At 42.2% G+C, this 21,654-nt stretch overlaps 1 protein-coding gene across 7 annotated transcripts in view; it reads left to right on the forward strand.

Annotated features, from left to right (window-relative positions):
- Positions 1-635: 635 nt before the first annotated feature.
- Positions 636-21,654, forward strand: part of ELAVL2 (ELAV like RNA binding protein 2) — a 61,300-nt gene continuing 40,281 nt past the window's right edge. For 4 of the 7 annotated variants that reach the window (XM_074994057.1, XM_074994058.1, XM_074994055.1 and 1 more), the window contains exons 1-2: positions 636-707; positions 3,047-3,287. In XM_074994057.1, the coding sequence (XP_074850158.1) occupies positions 636-707; positions 3,047-3,287 (313 nt within the window). Of the gene's footprint in view, positions 708-3,046; positions 3,288-21,654 lie in introns of those variants that run through there. The other 3 variants (XM_074994059.1, XM_074994060.1, XM_074994062.1) reach the window with 2 other exon arrangements.

Raw genomic sequence — 21,654 nt, forward strand, 5'->3', positions numbered from 1 at the left:
ATTTAAAAACAAATGTTTGTGGTGGGGTTCCTTTTAGACTTGCTGTGGTTATGAGGTAGTTTCCAGGTAACTAGTTTGTACATCAGGTCAAATCTCTCTAGTCGAGCACCTTCTGGCACTGACAGGTGCTAGACCAGAGAATTTGCCAAACTACGGGAGGTCAGTATTGTCTAGCAGCATTACCAATTCCTCCACAGCGTGCTGGGCTCTTAGACATTTAAGGATGAACAGCAGCACAGGACCCTGAGAACCAGGACTGGTGGCTGTAAACAAACTTTGAGATAATGGAATGGGAAACTTGGCAACACCTGTAAGTGATTACAGGCTAACTAAAATAATGCCAGATTAGATGATGATGGATGAGTGAATGCTGAACTACAGCTGTTCAACCTGTAGCTTTTTAAACAGGCTGTTTTTCTTTTTAAAAATGAACACAATTCACATAATGTTTTAACCAAGTTTGAGAAGATTAGATTGGAATTGCCTCAAATTCAATTAAACCACACTGCATGGACGTGCCGGGAATATAAATACAATTACTGTAAATTTGTACAAACTGATTTGTTGCATTATCTTGCTAATCTAACATATGGTACTTTTTGTGTCCATATTGCAGACGGCAACTCCAAACTAACATGGCAGTCAGACTGTGTGATGTGGCTTCTCTGCTTAGAAGTGGTTCGTGGGCAGCAGAGCCTTGGACTGGGGTCTGTGGGATTTTTCTTAAATTCTGTAGGCTGCTTTTAAACATGTTTAAAATAGTGCTGAGGCCATACCAAACACTTCAATCTGTACTGTATATTCTTTCATGTCTCTGTATAGGCTGTGTCCATTTTGTCAGGATCCGGAACAATGTTTTATGATGATATCTCTTCAAAATATGGTGGCCTGTAGACCATTTAAACTGAACTGTTTTTTTTTTTCTTCTCATAATTACAATTAGATTTTCAGTGCTGATTCAAAATAACCAGTGGATTCTGAAGAGCAGAATTGTAATAACTGTTTTGGTATGGTCTGAATACTAAACTATAGTAATCTTTAAAACCTGTATACTGTGTTTCTTGCAAATACTACTTTTTTTTAAAATTAGTAATCGATTCCTTCTTGAAAAGTTGCTTAGAATGGTCATTACCTAAACTCTTTTCTGGCAGGGGAAGAAATGCATAGTTAATGTTGAAAGGCTTGATACTCAATGGAATATGCATTATTTGTAAAATACATCGTATTATCACTTGATTCAGAGCAGATGGTCACGTAGCTCAGAATATTGTAATTTCAGTGTGCACAGGCTACTGCAGCTGTTCACTTGAATGCTGGTTTAGGATCTCATTCTTGCCTCCTAAACATGCGCACACACAATGTGCAATGAAGTGAAGACTCTTGTTGGTTGTCCCTGCTAACTTCAGTCCATGAACACTTTAAATTTTAAATGCAGACCAGTGAGTTTCAGACGGTGCAACATTTGTGGCTCACATAGCTCCACCAGATATACTAATATTTGAATTGTAATTGTCTTAATTGGCCTCAGCTACTTGTCTTTGAAGCAGGTTTGTTTTATTATAGGTCCAGGATCAGGTTAATGCACAGAAGTTTAGGTGAAAAGAGAATGTTGCTGCTTTTAGTGTGAGCTCAGTTCAGCAAAACTGGATCAGTTTCCTTTAAATGGAAAGGAATTTTTAATATATTAAACCACTGCTTTCTGTTTCTCACCATTGCAACCCCCTGCGCAATACTGCATTTCTACATGCTTTGTAAATGTCCCCAGGAGTTGTCCTACCTGTAACTTTTTTAATGAAAAAGAACCCCAAGCCAAAACCTGCAAATGTTGCATTGGTTTTAAAATATCCTGTTTGGAAGAGACTTGCACTCAGTCAAATGTCCAGGCTTTTAGAAACATTTTACTGCATAGAAGAGACTTTAGCTACTCAAGTTATGGATCTATTAGTTTCAAAGAGGCCCTCAGATTGGAACAGTCGTCTTTCTGAGACTATTTTGATTCATGCTTATGATTTTTATTGTTGGAACCTCCTATTTTGTGTGGCAAAACTGACTCCATTTAGTTTCCATGGATAAAATGAACATATTTAACTAGTTCTGTAAGAAGGTATATTGTCTTGGATACAGTGGCTGCTGTTTGGTTTTAAAAAAAAAAAAACAAAAAAAACTCACCAACAGTTACTGTGCACTGGGTACTTGATACCCCTCTTAGTTGGCATAGATCTCTGGTATCATGTTAGGCAACCATTGGCTTTTTAACATGCTCTTCTGCATATGAGTGTTGCCCATTCGCTCACTGAGGGTGAATTAAGTCTGTACCATAATTGCTCATGAGTAAAGCAAGTACAATACAAATGAAGCTATTTGTTTTAGTTGGAGGAGAGGAGGAGGAAGGGGTCTGTTGCTCCTTAGAGCAGCCTATTGGGATAGCAGGTGTTCTTGAAAAGCCATTACTGAGCAACAGGTAGAGAAGAAAATGGCCTTAGATTCATCAAGGAAGAAGGGTTCCAGTTTTTCCATCCCAACATTTGTTTGTATAAACATCTTGACTAAAGATCAGGGATTATTACGTGTCCTTTCAGTGTTCATAAGCAGTATTTTTTAGAAATATTGGTAACTTTTTTCAATATTGGAAAAGTAACCAAAAGAGTACATACTGACTTTTTCCCTAAAAGTGCATCCCATACAATTTTAGTGGTCAGTTGTAAACTATTTGTGTTAATGCTTAGTAACTGGCTAAAATATGTTGATATAGTCCATAGATTTAAGAACAATCCATGTCCAAGTGTAGTAAAATGAGGTGTTTTTTTAAACTGCAGTGTAACTTCAACACTTTCAAGAAGCAGTCATAATAAACCTCTTAGTAACAAACTTATTTGCCTCTAAACCTCTTCCTGTGTAATGACTTAAACTCCTTTTTCATAGAGGCATTATTGGAAACCTGGAAATAACTACTTTGTGCATAGTGATGAGTCTTTAAATTCTTGGCTGGAATCGCCAATAAACTTTGAAGTATGAATTCTGACAGTTCTTCTTTCTCTGTGTTTAGCAGGTAATTGCTGCCATGGAAACACAATTGTCTAATGGACCAACTTGCAATAACACAGCCAATGGTCCAACCACCATAAACAACTGCTCATCGCCAGTTGATACTGGAAACACAGAGGACAGCAAGACCAATTTAATAGTCAACTACCTTCCTCAAAACATGACACAAGAAGAGCTGAAGAGTCTGTTTGGAAGCATTGGGGAGATAGAGTCCTGTAAGCTTGTAAGAGACAAAATAACAGGTATGTTGGCACTATAATTTTTGTGTCTGCAGTGTGTTTAAGCCAGCATTTTGCATAATGCTCAGCTGTTGTGAATTATGGGATTCAGGTGGAAGAAGCAGATAAGTATATTGCTAGGTTGAAGATATTAGTTATACTTTTGAAAGTATGTTTAAATGAAAGCTGTTGAACAATGTTGAAATGCTTTATTTGAATTTCATCCAAGTTGGTAGATGAGCAATATAAATGTTAACGGTGCCTTTAACTGTTCTGTGAACTGGACATTAAAGGCTCTTGGAAAGCATACTGAGATGTGGAAAGAATAGATAACTGCACGTTAGTTTTTAGTTTTATGCAAGTAGGCAAGTGCTTGAGAAAGGAGTTCAGATTTTGGAATATTCCAACTCTGAAGGGTGGATATAGCTATCTTCCCTACCCCCACCAGTTGTGTTTCTAGTACACTTTTGGGCAGGGCTTTTTAAGATGTCTTATGCTCTGATGCTAACAAGACTCTCCAAAACTGTCCAAACCACAAACCTGCTGAGTTTGATCTGAAGAGAGACTTCTATCTCACCAGCAGTTTTGCTTCAATTCGGTCTTGGGCAATTTTTTCTTTACCAGCTCTAGTAAAGGACTCAGTGAGAGCAGCATTGTAGAGTAGAAAGGCTTGGGCCCCAGCTTAGAGAATCTTCACTTTCGTTCTGAAAGTTAGCTTTAGGCACACATAGCCAGTTGTAAGTGAAGGAAATGGGAAGGTCAGGCTGGAGGATTGTGAGCATAAACATATGGGAAAGGGCACTTCTCCCTTCACTGAGACCTGGCCACAGTCCACCTGCTCTGATTATATATATTTCTTCCTGGCTATGTTGTTCCAATGGCACAGGTCTTTGCAGGCATTTTATCCAGCAGCAGCAGTAGTAGTAGTAGTACGCCAGCTTCTTGAGTGAGGAACATCCTGCTAGGAACCACCCAGCCAGAGTTGGTTATGGTGTGGGGGGAAGGTTCTCTTCTCTTTCCCATCAGCACATGAAGCTGTGCATATGCCTAGAACACTGTTTCTAGACCATCTTGGCCTGCCTTCTTCCATCCTAGTATTGACTGATCTGCATATTAGACTAAATTCTATAGGAAGATTAATTTATTATAGAGCCATGAAACATTATCCTGCATTCCCTTCCTTCCCCTCCCCATGTGTCATGTCACTAAGTTTCCAGTTCAAATTACTAACTGGATTTGAACGGCGGGCGGGGTGGGGGCGGAAATCAAGCCCTTCTCTTTTTCAGGAGGACTTCCTCCATTGTGGTTCCCTTTCCCTGGTGTTGAATTCCACCTTGCTCTTACCGGGTAGCCTCATGCCTTCTTCCAGGGATGGGGGAACTTCAGCAGCTCTCTACTTTGGTTTTCAGTGCTTCTTTTTTTATTAGTTAGCCACAATGGCCAGCCTATTCTTAACCTAGCTTCTAGTCCTTCCTGGCTGCAAGATGGAGTCCAACATACAGGTCTTTGACCTGTTGCCTAGCTTCATAGGGAAGTTCAGGAAATATGCACTAGAAGTCAGTTAACTTTTTATTGAGAATCCCTGAAGATATAAATGGGCCATCAATAAGTTTAGCCTTGAAATTAGGTAAAGGTTTCTAATCCTCAGAGGAGTGTGTTTCTGGAACCTCCTTCCAAGAGGAGCAATGGGTATAATCTGAATTGGTGTAAACACTGAGCTTGATAAACTGATGGAGGGGATGTCATTGCAGGTAATCCCTGCATACCAGGTAGTTTATCTGTGATTGCTAGCTGTCACAATCTTTAATGGCTAGAGGTAGGACACTAGATGGAGAGGTCTGAGTTACTACAGTAAATTCTTCCCCAGGTGTCTCATTGATGGGTCTTGCTCACATATTTGGGGTTCAACAGATGGCTATATTTGGGGTTACTTTTCCACCAGGTAAATTTTTTCTGTATCATATGGGACTTCTGTGCCTTCCTCTGCTGCATGGGGTGTCACTGCAGGTTTAAACAGTATAAATGGTGGATTCTCCATAACTTGAAGTACCTCTAAACCATGATTTAATGAGTTCACAAACTCTGTTGAAGGTTAGTGGTCTGTCACAGGAGTGGGTGGGTGAAGTTTTGTGGTCTGAAAGATACCAGACTAGATGATTGTGATGGTCCCTGTTGACATTAAAACCACATTGTGACAAGAGGTAGCAGCAGTAAGATCTAGGCAAGAAAACATTCAATGTCTTTGGGGAAGCTAGGTCCTGAATGACTCCATGTCAGAAATAGTCTTGTGATATATTGGGGAAAATCCCAAATTCTATGACTTGAGAGTTGTATGGAGCTGTTAATGTCTTAATTACTTCAGTCTCTGCAGAGACTAAAGTAGGCAGGGATTGCTCACTTGAGCACAGAGCTTTGTCCACCAGTATGTGGGCTAGAAACAGTGTTAAACTTCCCAGCTGTAGAACTGCATAAACTAGGGCTGCTGACTTACAAGCTTCTGTTCCTGTGTAGCCATGGGAACTTTACTCCCAGTAAACTAGGCAGGTGGGCATGGTGGAGTGGACCTATTCAGGTAAGCAGGCAGAGTCCCCATTCGAGCACCCTGACTGTCCCTTTAAACCTGTGATAATTTTTGGTCAGGATTTCATGAGACTTGCCAGTAGCTGTTTCCCAGATGTATCCAAGTAGTGAAAGGGGAGGGTCCTCTGCAAGATAGGTTTACAATAACTAACCTTGAGTTTATAATATACAGCGTTAAACTTGGCAGGTTTCCTGGTGAAAACCACTTTTTGAAAACAAGTCATTTGAACCTTTGAGTGAAAATATTTGTCCAAACAGTTTTTTCCATCTGTTGGAATACAACATTCATTGCAGTTCTGTTGTTGTTCTCCTAACCTAGTAACTACTTCCACCTGTTTTCCCCCTGCTTTTTTTCCAGACGTACTATATATAATTGAGCTTGCTGTGTATATTCCCACCAGAGAGGCAGTAAAAAAACAAGGTATTTGTTACCAAAAACAAAGGTAAAAGGTTCTAAATGTTATGGGCTCACTTAGTACTAAATTCATTGGTTATTTGGGTGGAATTTCTGGGCAAAACTTGTACGTTTAAAAATTGTACATGTAAAAAAACCAGATCTTCAAGACAAGTGAATAGTACAGATTAAGCCTTCTGCAGACCCCACGAAGGCGCTTCTAGTGCACAACTGAGAACGCCCCCATAATAAATTAATGTGGAATGACCTTGTGTGCTTTAAATTCACACCTTAGTGTGTACTCTCTACATCCCTACACACACAAGCCCTCGGTCTCAGCTCAGTCTGACTTGATTTCCCTTATGGGTAGGGAAAGATGCTGAAATTGCTCTAGGTTTGTGGAATTCAGCATGGTCTGTGCATTTGAGAACAAGATAAGGAGTGTAAGTGTGTGGGGAGAACATAAGCTTAACATCTTCAAAAGCAGTATCCCTTCTGGGATGCACTTTGCTTTGCCCCTCACCACTTAATTGTGCATCCATATATAGTCATTATGTCTCCATGTACACTTCATAGTGGCTTCTCTGCTGTAGTGGGTGCTCTTTAACCAATACATAAAACAAGATCACAGATCTACAGGAACTAATGTTCTACAAGCTATTGATGAAAGAGCCACTTATATGCTGCCCACTGAGTAGACATACACTTTGTGAGTGGTATATCTTCATCAAATTTTGTTGCTGAAATAGTGGCATTATCAAAAACTTTTTTAAAGTCTTAAATGGAGGTATTGCTTGCAAGGTGTTGAGCAATAGTTAATGTCTGTATTGGCACATTAGGTGTCTGTTTTTCAGTGTTTGTGCAGATGTATCCCACTTCGTGGGTCATAAGGTAGGAATCTCTTTTTGATTAGCACTGTTCTACAGCATAGGGCTTGCATTCTGCCTGCCCTCTGGTGTTCTGTAGCTAAGGGCATAAAGAGCAGAGGCTGCAACTGTATTTCAGTTCCCTTTTTATTTCCTACATCAATAGAGCAGTATCCTACCGGTATCTACATCACTATAAGGTGGCTTCCTTGCTTGCTTACTATTTTGGGAGTTCTAGGTACATTGTCTAGTTAATTTATCTTTTTAAGCACATAGGGGGTGACGTGGCAATCTGGTTCTCTCAAATGGAGAAGTTTTGTATTCTGGAGATGCTAGCTCTGTCCTCTCTTCAGCACTGTTAAGCAGATGTACAACACACACACTGTGAAAAAGGCCCACAAGTGCTTGAGTCTCTTGGAAGCTGTGATATTCCGAAGAATGGCCATAATGGGTCAGACCAAAGGTCTGTCCAGCCCAGTGTCCTGTCTGGCAACAGTAGCTAATAGGAAGTGCCCCAGAGGGAGTGGACTGAACAGATAATGATCAAGCAATCTGTCTCTTCAGTATAGAGTGACTCTCTGGAGACTCCCCATAGCCTGCTTCTGGCATCCCACCCCTTTCCTGCATCACAGCTCCCTTTCAGGTCTCACGCTTCCTTGCATACAAGTCCCCTACCCCAGTCTCCCTTCAGCACCCAACCTCCATCCGAGAACTCCCAACACCTCCATAGAAAAGTGTGGCTCTTGACCATGTATCAGAATCTTGTAATGCCCCCCCTCCCCAAATCAAATTATTGCAAAGTCCTGCTCTGACCCTATGAATACACTGAGGGAGCCTTGGAAGTAAGTCACCAAAAAGTATGAATTATGAAGAAAAGTAAAAGATCTGTTACACTAGGGCAGTGGTTCCCAAACTCTTCGGCATCATGCCCCCACTTTTTTTTTGAGGAAACCCTCACACCCCTGCCTCTTCTTCACCATAATCAACACCTTCAACAAAAAATTCAATTTGTAATTTGAAATAAACACAAAAGCTTGATACAAAATGTTTAAAACTTTTCCTTGGCCCCTTGTGGTTACCTGGTGCAGCCCCAGCTGGCCAGCTGCCTGAGCCCCATGACAGCCGCCCACCCTCCTGAGACCTGCACTGCCAGAGCTGCCCATGCACCTGCCCGCCAGCCACCTGAGCACCATGCTGCTGGGACCAGCTGCCTGCTCATCAGCCACCCATCCCAGCAATGGGCCAGCTGCTCGCCTGCTCAAGCCCCACACTGCCAGGGTCAGCCACCTGAGCCCCATGCTGCTGGGGCCAGCCGCCTGAGCCCCATGAGTTCCGCAAGCTGGCTGGCCACCTGAGCCCCACAAGCCCTGCAAGCCCCCCACCTAAGCCCCTCCCATCTCTCAAAGCCAGGCACCTCCAGCCCCCATCTAACCCCATCCTCCTCCTCTTCCCTGCCCCCCCAAACCCACTCACTCATTTTGCAGAAGGCAGCCAGCTCCACATGGGTCTTTGCTGGCTGCCTGCTTTTTATAGCAGCTGTGCCAGGTCACCCCTGTAAAATGTCAGGGGCTGAGGCAGAAGCAAAGGCCAGATCTTCTTCAGGTGTGGGCAATTGGGCGGGGGGGCCTGAGTCACCTGGCATCCCCCCGGAATTTCTTCACGCCCCCATTTAGGAAGCCATCCACAAGGATGACCATTTCTCCCCCCCCCCGCCCCAGTCCCAATGTATGTACATAGAAATTTTTTTAGCTTTTATGCAGTAGTATGGCAATACAGCTTGCACCTGCTTTGTCTGGCACCCTTGGCAGACAAAGCAGGCAGTTAATAAAGCAAATAGGATGTTGGGAATTATTAAAAAAGGGATAGATAATAAGATAAGATATCATACTTCCCCTATATAAAACTATGGTACACCCACATCTTGAGTACGGTGTGCAGATGTGGTCTCCTCACCTCAAAAAAGATATATTGGCATTAGAAAAGGTACAGAAAAGGGCGACTAAGATGATTAGGGGTTTGGAACGGGTCCCATATGGGGAGAGGCTAGAGAGACTGGGACTTTTCAGTCTGGAAAAGAGGCGATTGAGGGGTGATATGATAGAGGTATATAAAATCATGAATGGTGTGGAGAAAATGAACATAGAAAAATTATTTACCTTTTCCCATAATACAAGAACTAGGGGACACCAAATGAAATTGATGGGTAGTAGGTTCAAAACTAATAAAAGGAAATTTTTCTTCCCACAGCGCACAGTCAACCTGTGGAACTCCTTGCCGGAGGAGGCTGTGAAGGCCAGGACTCTATTAGGGTTTAAAAAAGAGCTCGATAAATTTTTGCAGGTTAGGTCTGTAAATGGCTATGAGCCAGGGGTAAAGTATGGTGCCCTAGCCTTCAGAACAAGGGCAGGAGCTGGATGGCAGGAGATAAATCACTTGATCATTGTCTTCTGTTCTCCTTCTCTGGGGCACCTGGCATTGGCCACTGTCGGCAGACAGGATACTGGGCTGGATGGACCTTTGGTCTGACCCAGTATGGCCACTCTTACGTTCTTATGGGATCGGGTTGGTCCAGATGAGGGAATTTGCTGGATGAAGGTAGGTCCTCTGCTCCAGCCACCCATTCTGCTTCCCCAACCCACTTCCAGCCCTCAGGACTCCCTTAACTCTTGCTGGGCCCCTGCTGGCCTGCCCATCTCCTGCTGCTGGCTGCAGAGGCCAGTTCCAGCCCTGTGATGGATGTGCCCCTGGCCAGGTGGGCATTAGCTACACCATGACTGAGCTTCTGGCATGGCCCCAGAGCTGCACTTGCAGCTCTGGTCCTGCAAAGGCCAGCTCCAGTCCTGGCTCTGCAGGCTGTGGACTGGTTAGGCTTCCACCTTGCAAGTGCCTGATGCGACCCCCACTAGGCTGCTGGCATCATGCTGTCCCAATGGGTTCTTGTGCAGTTCTGGCCAGGCTGCCTGCACTGTTCCGGCTCTGGCCAGGGATGGAAATCCTGCTGGCCTACCCTGGCCAAGGTGACTGGGCTCCCTTTACTAATCTCCCAACCCAGGATCTCTGGTCCAGTAACATCTGTGGTCCTGCCGGATGATGCATGTTGCCAGATAAGAGAACTCTCCTTTTGGAAGATTCAAGCTGTAGTACTAACGTGAAAAAATTTGTTGGACTTCTAAGATTTGCCAAAAAAAAATCACTAAGTGGAATAGGGCCAACAATTGAACTGAGCATAAATGAAAGGGTTAATATCTCATTTGGGGATTCTATTGGTTGTTAATACATGCTTTGTCTCTCGCATGTTAAGTAAAATCTAACTTTTGGTATTTGATCTGCAATCTTACACTGAATTTTTGGCTGTGTATTTTTATAGCATCTTTCCTTTCCTCTTCTGAGCCTCTGCTTCCCACCTAGTTTTAAAAAGCCTAGCAGAATGTTTAGGCACCTGTGTATTATAATACAAATTAATAAGCAGTATACTTCAAGCATAAGCTTATTTTACTCAGACTGAGTAGAATTAAACATATGGCCAATGTTTCAACTCCCTGTAAGATGGAGCTTCTCAAGCTTTTCTATCGGGACCAACTATTTTGTACATTTTATTAAATATAGCTTCACTTGATATCCTATTTAACACACTTCAAAACAAAGCCGTTTCAGCCAGCAAAGGCTATTTGCATTACTCGGTGGATTCTCCTGTCTGTGGAGCAGCATAAATTTATTCTGTGTGAATAATTGCTTGTTTGTCATATTTTGAGGTTTCTTGGGATGTCAAAGTAGAGATAATATACTTGTGTTGATTGTGATTTGTCTTGTGACAATAATTGCTGCAATTAAACTGGAAAAAAAAGCCCATTGCAAATCTATATGGGAAAGGGAATAAAATGGGATAATTTATGGTTTTGAATATGTAATAGTTGTTAGCTTACATGTATTGGAGATGTGGTTAGGAATGAGTATGCAAACTCCTTGGAAACCCCTGTGTTCATGTACCTATGTTCCTCATTTCAGTCAAGAGTTAACTTGACAAGCAATATCCCCCCCGCCCCCTGCCCTTACATATTGTCTATTCAGCTAGCATATACTTGTCCTCAGAACAAAAAGGATAGTGGTTGCAGTTAAGTGCTGATTTCAATCTGTTTGCTTCTGATTGCATAGTTTTATTTTTGCTATATTCTAGAAGAAATAATTGCATCCTTTGAAATGCCCCATTGCTGTCCTTCTGGAAGCTGCTTTCTGTATGTAATTAGGTGTACATTTCCTTTGTGTGGCAGGGGGAATGTTGCATTTTAAATCTAACTGCATTTAAAAATATCTGGGGATCCTGTCCCACATCTGCAGAAATGCTGATATCAAATTATCAGGGGAATCATGCAGGAGAAGCTGCATGACTTCCTTTTTTCTTTGAACTCCCAAAGATGAGTTTGAGAATATGGAATTGAATCTGGAAAAAAAGAGGGGTGGTGCTAATCAGCATTTCCATATATTATTTATTTTTTTTTGCAAAACAGCAGTGTGCAAATGTGCAAATCTCTAAATCACTTCCTGCCTCAACAAACAAGATATATATGGACACCAAAGCAAGTTGGTCTTCCTTTATTCTTGGCAGAATGCCATCTGTGAGCCAGCTGCGTGGCATGAGGTATAGAATGTATTGGTCTACAGCCTGAAATATCCATCTTGCCCTCATTGTATTCTGCAGCCTGAAAATGGATGGTACGCTGTAATAGAATAACGAATGATATTAGCACTGAAGGAATCCATAGCTGTTTGCTATGAGATCCAGTGCCTCTAAAATATTGGCATCTCAAACCACTAATTTAGGACTTTGGTCAGAGATCCCTTCTGCATTCTTATCTAGAACAAGCATTTTGGTTAAGGAGCAGAGAATGAGGATCTCCCAAATTATTCCTGCAAAACAAGCACACCCATTTACTTCTTAAGGACTGCCTGAATTACGTTTGTTCTTTTGCTGTTTCGGTTTAGAATCGGAAGCAACAGGTTTTTATCCAGTAAAAAAGGCCTGGGCACCCATTTTTGTCATCTTATTCCTGGTGTGATAAGAAAGTGGTGTACACAAATGTGTTACTGTCTTTAACAGGAGGAGTAAGACCAAAATAGTGGTGGCCTGCTGCTAGTTTTGGTTTTTCCCCCTTTGGCAGTTTCCCCTACTCCCTAGCACCTTCTTAGGATCCTTAAGTTATTTTGTAAGATTCCTATCCATCCACCGTATGTAATCTATTCAATTCTGAACAGTTTTTGGTTTTCAGTCATCAGATGAGCACTTAATTTCCTTCATTTTCCTAAATTATTTGAACATGGCCTCGCTCTTCTCTAGTGGCTATCGTTTTGGCTAGAAGAGTGAGTGAAAGCTTTCTCTTGCCATCTTTCCTTTCTTCCTGTTTTTTTGGTAGGAAAGAAGTGATCCTTACACAGAACATTTTAAAGATGGCCCTGGCTAGTGATTTTTCAAGTTTTTTCTAGATACATGCAGGTGTCAATGTTCAATGAGCTGTACAACTATCTGTTGGCCCATGGTGGTTGATGTCTAGGTATTAAGACTCCAGACATGCTTGTGACAGGTTGTAACCATATGTAAGTTGGAGAGGGCTAGAAAGAGAACTAATTTGCTTGTTTGAATCAGAAATTGTTGCTCTTCAAAAGCTGTATTTAGATAGCTGTTTTAAAGGGTGTCTTAAGCCAATTTAAAATTTGTTATGCCATAGTGACTTTTACTTGAGTTTTGTACTCTTGGGTAATGATGCTTTGTATCAGGTTTAACTTGACACTTTGAAATTCTGCTTGGTTTGTCATCCCCACACATTCTGCATCACGCCTCTGCCTCAGTGATCCGAAGTCTTATATTTATTTTAGGGCAATCTGGGGTGTAAATCTCTTGCACATGAATATCCTGCTGCTGTATTCTAGTAATTTAGTATGCTTTATTAGTGCACTAACAAGCTTTTTATAGGATTATTAGCACATGGCAGTGAGATCCACAGGGACACTTAGTGCATGGAAGACCACTGTGGTGGAAATCTTACACCCCAGCTTGTCTTGGACAAACCGTTAAACTTATGTTGGCCAGTATCCTTTATTACTGCTTCCAGGCTCTGTGGATTAAATGCTTTAAGGTGAGCAGAGATGCATTCTAGACTTGCACAGTTCTCCATGAAACATGGTACAACCCAAAAGGTAACTAGTGATATAAAATCTTGCACTGTGAGATTGTAACTTGATAACTATATTAGGCATTCTTTGACTTTATTAGCTTGGGCATCAACACTTTGTGTGGTATATATCTATATAGATAGATAGATATGTGTGTGAATGTATTATATATTTTGAAAATACTGTATTAAATAGGGGAGCTTTCAGAGTATAATAGGCTGGTGAAGCCAGTTTGATAAGCAAACGTTCTTCTGGCATTCCTCCTTAATACCAATGCAAAATGCATTAATTCTTTGAGGAAGTGCCACCTCTTCCAGAGGTCTGGGCGTAAGCGAAAGAAAAATGTGGCAAATGTATTGTTGGAATGGCCTTAGTAACTTATGAGGGGGACAGAGTGAAAGTGACATGACTTTGGCAATATTGGTAGTTTCAGGCATTGGTCTCTGCCCTGCTCCCTAGCAGTGCACCAAACATCCCGGTGCTCAGTGTCAGATCAGAGTTTGTCTAGGTTCTCCATTGCTAGTGGCTTTGGTAAAGGTATTACAATGAGGCATGTAGCTAATGATCATAGCTCATCCTTAGCCTTTCTTCTCTTTAAACGTTAAAATTATAATCCAAGATCAGATTTTCATAATAGGCTCATCTGTGAAGGAAGCGCTTGCTACTGGTGTAACTTAACAGACCTTGTTATATAAGAATTTAATATGGGCAACTGTTTGCAGAGGATTTCTTGTTCGGTGACCATGTCCAGCTTTGTTCATCGTGTGTGTGTGTGTTAGAGCATCTTAAATTGGTATTTCTAAAATTTGTTCTTTTGAATTTGCTCTTGTGCATTCTAATATGCGTAATCATCAGAAAACCTTTTCCCTAGCAGTACCCATTAGATCAGCTGTAGTGCCTCTCTGTGGTGCATATTTCCCCTGCCCACTGACTGACCCCGACCTGCTCAGTTCCTTCTTTCCCCAGAGATGGTTGTTTTTTGAGCTTTGGTCTTGCACAAGTACTTTGTTCTTCCTTAGTTGAACAGTTTTTTAATGTAATTAGCTTTCATTGTGGTGTAGTTATCAGTCTTCCCCTCTGCTTTTAGAGCGCTCAGGCTTTAACCCTTGTTCAAAGTGCAGAAGTTTGCACGCCAACATGTTGGAGAGAATGAGTCCTCTGTGGAGGATTTAAGCAGAGAACTAACCGAGGGACCAGCAGCTTAAACTCCTCCTCGTGGAGTCAGCACACTGGCCGCAGTCTCAGACAGCCTTCACTCCTTTAGTGCATCTCGCGCTGCCCTTGTTGTGGAAGGCCATAGTACCGCACTGAACACCAGCACCACAGGACCAATGAGTCCTCAGTCACTTGCACCATATTCCAGAACATGGGACCCAGATCTTCTTCCTGGCACTGCTCATGCTTTCTGGTGCTGAGGAAGTGGACAGAGACCCCTTTTCCTCGCTGCACAAACAAGGTCCCAGCAGCACCTCGTGAGGCCTAGAGTCTCAGCCACAGCATCATTAACCCTGACACCCAGGACAGGGCCATTGAGTCAGACTCTGAAGGCCTCTGGTGGTGGATCTCCACACCACATTCATTTTGAGGCAGCATTGGACCTCATTTGAGTTAACTGCACTGGCCCCTGTGGAGCCGCACCAGCCTGTACTGGGACACTTGTCAGCCTTGGACTTGACCTCAGCAACATTCCTGACCTTGGCCCCAGCACCAGTTGGCTTTTACTAAACCTCATACTATTGATTGGGAGTGGCCTTGTATTATCTGGATGTGTGGTGGGTCTTGGCTTTATGCTTAGTGTACCAGGCCTTTCCAGAAGTCATCACAGTTCATGGTGAATGCAAAACATATGAAGGGTTTCCCAGTGATGTCATAGCACCTGTCCTGCTGGATCACCACCTTCTGCATCCAGGTCTTCTGTGTCCTGGCTAGGATTCTGCCCTGCAGTTGATGGTGCACACTATCTGGGCTTAAGACAACTTTGGCAGAATACGTGGCTCAGATTCTGGTCCAGGATACCTGCATGGTCTGTGGTTCACATGTTTATTACACATTATGCCATCCCCCAGCAGGCATGGGCTGCTGCCATGTTCAGTAGGGCAATGCTGCAACTGGCACTAGATGAGGTCTGACCTTCCCTCCACTCAGACAACAGGTAAGTTGTTTTTTTTTTTTTTAATAGTGGAATTCACAGAAGCAAGTACTGAAGAATGGCTACTTATCCTGCAGAACAGGTGCAGAGGTATGTTGCTTCTGTTCATGCCAGGCTGTCCTGTCTCCCTTCTTTCAAACTTTTCAAGCAGGAAGGAACTGAGCAGAGGGTAACCTATATGACACAGTTACATTGCTATGGCTGGGGCATGACAGCTGACCTAAAAAGTGCATCTAGGGAAAAGTCTTCTGAGAGTTGCACATCCAGTGCATGCACATGCATATATTTGAATGGACAGGAATGTAACATCTTGAATTTTACAGAGGTAAATAACCATTTTTGCTAGTTGTCCCATTACTATCTGACTCTTTCTTTTGTTAAACTTGAAAATTTCAGCACATCTCCTCAATATTGCACCCCCAGGTAGTTCTCCATATCCTGTGGGAATGTTTAACAATGGAAAAAATTGCTGGTGTGCATGTAATTCTACCTGTATTAAAGAGGGAAGCAGGGCAGAGAACCTCATTTAAATATACAGTTGGGGTCCTGGCCTCATTGGGTTAATATTAAATTAAGGGCAAACTGTCAGATGTCTTTGCTTCTATAATCTGAGATACTTTAATATTGGTTTAATATTTGTCTGTCTCACTGCAGTTTTGATGACTTTAATCTGGACTGTGCATACTCTACTGTTTTGCCACTTTGAGATTCTTGAACTGCATAGCTTTTGGGATGTAATATGAAAGTTTATCCTATATTGTAATGATCTTGAAATCTATAGCTACAATTACTTGTCTCAAAAGCTGCCTCTTTAAAGTTGCCTTAATTTTATCATGAGATGCATGTTTTCGCTCTGGATTTGGATAGAAACAGTGTGACGTTAATCCACTAGTGGGTAACCTGCTGGGGTTCTGTCACCCACTAGACTTCTTGTTTTCCATTGGCCACCTGCATTGTTGGCAGATTCTGTTTTTACCTGTGTAGTTTTTTCCTCACTGGTACTTCAAAATGCCCCACACTTAAAGCAAGGAGACACTCCCTCTGCATCCAGTTGAAGCTCTGCTTTGGTTCAGTCAAAATACCCCACAAATTCTAGATGGGCAGGCACAGCTTGCAAAATTGTCCTACCCCAGGACACCGTCTTGCTTACAGCAATCTTGCAGTCCATTAAGATGGAGGGCCACTTGGGCAGCCCACTTGCTAATCTAGGTTGCCGCCACTGCTCTGATCTGAAAGGTACTTTAAAAATGGTGCATCTTGATTCAGTGTAGCCACTCCCCTTTTGCTTTCTTTGTACTTACCTGGCCTTATGAAATGCTTTTCTGCTTTTTACTATTTACACCACATAGTTCCTGCGGCTGAGTGAGCTGGATGTCGTTCTTCCTTGTACATTGGCAGCGCTGTCTTGAGTTCCTAAAAGCCTTGTTTAATTGGGCTGTTTTTGATGTTTTACTATGTTCAAGGTCAAAAGGAGCTAGACTAGGACAGACTATTGTCCATCTTTGCTCACTTCAGTCCTGGCAAGAGTGATGCACTCCAGAGGTCCAAACTCTTCTAGACTGCATGGGAGCCAGGAGAGGACTAGTGTCAGAGCTGAGACTGGGATAATGAACATCTGTGGTGCATAAATATAAACAAGACGCACACTTTTTCAGGGAGCAGCAGACTACTTAAAATTCAAAATCATACTCTAAACAGTTTCCATAGAAAACTTTCCATGTAATGACCACTCAGCTCTCCAGAGGCCACAAATGATCTATAGACTGTTGTACAATAATAGGTGCATGAGGGCATTATGGTTTTAGAAGTTAGGAAATGAGAGCACTAATTCTTAAGATGCTTATTGTCTGGAATAATTTTGCACACCCAGTTTCTACATTTGCCTCTCTTCTCTGCAAATGTCACATGAGCTGAGAGTCACAGCCCTCTCCTTTTGCAGCAGAAAAAACTTCTGGTACACAACTGGAGAGTCCTTGGCTCACATGGCAGCTATTCATCTGTTCCAGCTAATAGGAACCATTCACCCTCTAAAATGTTGTGGTCTTCTACCAGTATTTAGACAGAAACCAGCAATCAAGTGTGTTTTCTTCCCCAAGTGCACCTTGAGGGTACCTGCCACGCTCCCCGAATACTTATTAAAAGACCCTGAAATTTCCTCCTGGTTGACCTAGATTAAAGGATAACTCTCTAAGCAAGAGAATTTTATACCCTCTCCCCATTGTAAGTCTGTCTTGTTTGGTGTGAAATGTCTTTTTTTTTTTTTTTTTTTTCGCAATTAGTGGGGTTCTTCCTCAGTACGTGAACCATAAGCAAAGCTGAGGGAGCAGAGTCCAAGGTCAGCTTGGAAACCTTAACTGACATCTTTCAGATTTTGACACACATTTGAAAGGTTTTCAATGGTGTATTGAGAGAAATTCAAAACTGTATGTAATTATGTGCCTGCATATGCTCTTGGTTTGTCCTTCTCACAGTGTATTATCTGCAAAAAACCACCCCTTAGCTTTTCATATTTATTTAAAGTAAAACTTTCATTGCAAACTAAACAGTGCATGACTGATGGCAAAAAAGATGCATTAATATTCACTGGAGATCAGCATATCTGCTTTCAATCAAGGTTAGCTGACAGATCTTCAAGGAGTGATTCTATTAGAAAACAACTTAAAAGATAGAGGAAAAGCAGCAGAGTTCTGAGAGCCTTTAAGTAAAAAATCTGTTTTCAGACCTAGACATTTTTCATACTCTTTAGCTATATTTGTAAAGCCAGAGATTAAATTTAAAATGTGTGTTTTCCAAAATTGATGCAAATGTCATGTACTTTTATTTTTAAGAAGGCTTCTGTAGTGATTTATTCTAGTCTTCATTAGTTTAGAATATTTGAATCAGACACATTAAGAGACAGGAGTAAGAGAATATTCAATCTTTCAAGTCAGAAGTAAGGTTTTTAAATAGATGAGTTGTCTGCTTATAAACAAGGTGGTGCTAGATAGGCTTTTTTGGTCTTGCTCCTCTAAGAGGTGTGTGTGCAGAGTTAAATAGAATTTGTTCATGTGAAATACTGCTCTCCCACTATTTTACCCTATTTTCCACCTGTTCTTCCTTATGCCAGAACTCAATTTTTGTCAGACGTTTTGCTCTGAGCTATCAAGTTCAAGAAGTTGGACGTGTTCAGTATTTGGACTCATCAGTTAAAAATGAATAAAACTGACAATGCTTAAATCTTTAAGATATCAATGTTTTAAATCAGAATTGAATAATACTGTGAATTCTTGTCACTCACCAGATTGGTGGTTGCTGACAGCACCTAAGGGAGGAATCTTCTTCTTCCACAGGCTTCAATCTGTTAATAAGCTCACTAACACCTTAAGGAAAAGTCCAGATCTGAGGTCGTTTCTATTTCCACTTATTTGTAAATCATATGCAATTTTTTTTAAATATCCTACTATATAGTTGGCTATTTCACATGCAAGTAAGGACCCTGTCGATTGTGCCAGTAAACAGTAGACTTTTTTCCCCAGGAAAGTAATGGCCACTCACCTGATGATCCTTCCTTCCAGTCTGCGGCTACATCTACACTACAAGAGAAAATCAACTAAGTTAGCTCTTCTCCCTCCCCCCACCCCATACCTGTCCTCGCTGTAAATTCCATTAGCTCAATTTATGGACCACTAAAATTGACATGATAGAAATTCAACTTGAATTTAAAATTCTGAATGAAGGGTAGTGAACATGCTCCATGTCTTTAAATTGAATTCTTTAGCCTCCACAGATGCCTGGTGTGTGCCCCACAATGCACCACAGTTCTCCTCTGGCCTCTTACATCTCCACTGCTCTCAAGTGTGGTGGAATTAGGCAAGAAGACATGAGAGGCTCAATTTTTTTCCTTTTACTGGAAGCACAGGTGTGGAGTGTGCTTCTGTTTATATACCTGCTAGCTGCCATTTTTCCCCTGTGCTGCCTGGCACCAGCTGCTGGCCCCCCATACCATGCGTCAGCTAAGCTGTGGGTAGGGGCTGTGCTTGTCTGGTAGTAGAAGGTTCTTTTTGACTGTTTACATGTTGCCCTGACACCCACATCCCCTCCCTTCCCTTCCCCTGGAGGTGCCACATTGTCTGGAACATTCCTGCTCCCAGATGCATCATGTGGCTTTGCCCCAAACCAGTAAAAGAGCATACTGCCAAGGTGCCAGGCAGATTGCACGTGGTGAGGGTCACTATTTTTGGGGCCTGAGCTGTAGTGGGGGTCTCTTAAAGGCCCGAGCCATACATGTTTCAATAAAAGCAATGCATTAGCTGTACAATTAACACAGTTGTCGAACTAAGACCTTGCAGCAGGGAATATTCTTGTTCTAACGGTCGTCTTTTCCAGGTGTAAACCTGGCTGTAGTCTGGAGTCTTTTAGCCTCATGAATCATTCGTTTCAGTGTAGCAACAGTGGCTACTTACACATAAGGGCCTTCTTTGGTAGGCAGCCTAAATCCAGGTTTAAGTTCCTGAAAGGGCTTCCGTGACTGGTCACAATTTTCATGGTTGTCCAAAAGTGTACTGTCTTTTAGCTTCTCTGAGACGTTACTGGTGAATCATTTGAGTTTCAGTGTAGCACTCGTGTCTCCTTCAGAGTCCTCTTTCCCAGGAGGTGTAAATTAATATCCAAGCCTAAAATAAAGCCTAGACATGCTTTTTCAGTGTACCACCCGTGTCTAAACATACTTAACATGGCAGGATGAAGAGGGCATCATATCCACATCTGCTTGTGGAGCCAGAATGCAACAGGGCTTAGGGAGCTGTGGGACAGGTTCCCACACTACACTGCAGCAGCACTTGGTTTGAGCTCGATTTAAGCTACCTGTGTGTGGCAGCAGGAACTCTATTTTTTGCAGGGGGAGGGGGGAGCATATGGGAATGTGAAGGTGCTCAAAATCAAATGGATAAAAATCAGTGTTAAATCAGTTTTAATAAAATTGATTGCATCTACATTATGAGATGCAGCCTCTGTCACTAGAATGCTAGTTCTTAAAGTGATTTCTCGTGTTCCTGCTTGGAGCTGCTTGCTGTAGTGTTAATAGTTCCATCTGTGTGTTTAGTGTAGTCAGTCAGTCTCCTTCAGGGACTTGTCTTGGAGAGAGTGTGTGCCCTGCTCCCCATCTTTAAAACATGGGCTAAACACTGCAGACTTGTGCTAATTAATGACCCCACAACAGCTGTCTTCATTGTATTTAGAGTCTCACATCTGTCAGTGTTGGATCTGCAGATTTTTGGCCTAGAACTATTAAAAACCTATTTGTCCACTTAAAAGCACTGTTAATGGAGTCTGAGTGCTAGTCTCATGGAGCCAAGGCAGACTCTGCACCGAGCACTAGTGTGTCAGTGCAGAGCAGTCCCCGGGAGCTGTCAGACAGTTGGCACCAGGTGTCCCATGGTCCATCTGAAAATGACCAGAAAGATGGGCAAGGACAAGTTGCCTGGCCCTCCAAAGAGAGAAGCACAAGGAAATGGGGGATCTGGGGGGAGTTGGCAGGCTGAGTGAGTGAGCCCTTTTTGTTCCCTGCTACTCACCCCGAACGTTCAGGTGCCTTCCACAGCAGAGATTTTCTAAGCAGCCTAGTACTCTGTGCCTGTGCCACTGACAGTAGAGGGCCCCACCATTGAGATTTCTTTTATTTGGATGAATCCCCTGAAAAGACTACTTTTTCTAATGTAAGCTATATATATTTTGGGTAATAAGCTGAAATTCTTTCCCCTCCTTGTGCCCCACTTCTCAGCAATAGTTTGAAAAAATTTCAGCCATGGTCAGCTGCAGAGAGTTGATTGGCAGCTGCTTTCAAGGACTTGGTAAATCAGCAAGCATCTTAGACTGTGTGTGTAAAAAGTTGAGCTTCAGATAAATGTGCAGTGCAGTGTAATGGTAGACTTTATTTTCAGTTACCACCTTGCTGATTTTTAACTAGGGCAGAACTAGATACATGACAATCTGGATGTAGCAAAACAGTGAATAGATATCTTACAACTTTGACCAGTTCTTCCATAACAGAGTATGTATGGTATCTACAAGAGCACTAACAGTCAAACTCAGGGAAAAAAAGAATCATTTACAATATAAGTTTGTAGAGATCTTCCCTAGAGTCTCATAAGCCTACTGAGAAACATTTTAAGTTCTGTCAACCGCAGTGGGCGGGGAGGGGTGTTCATGGTCTGACACTACTGCACTGATGTCCATGACCATTTAGTCATCAGGGTCTGT

The sequence above is a fragment of the Carettochelys insculpta genome, chromosome 5 (assembly GCF_033958435.1).
Source record: "Carettochelys insculpta isolate YL-2023 chromosome 5, ASM3395843v1, whole genome shotgun sequence".
NCBI classification, from domain to species: domain Eukaryota; kingdom Metazoa; phylum Chordata; order Testudines; family Carettochelyidae; genus Carettochelys; species Carettochelys insculpta.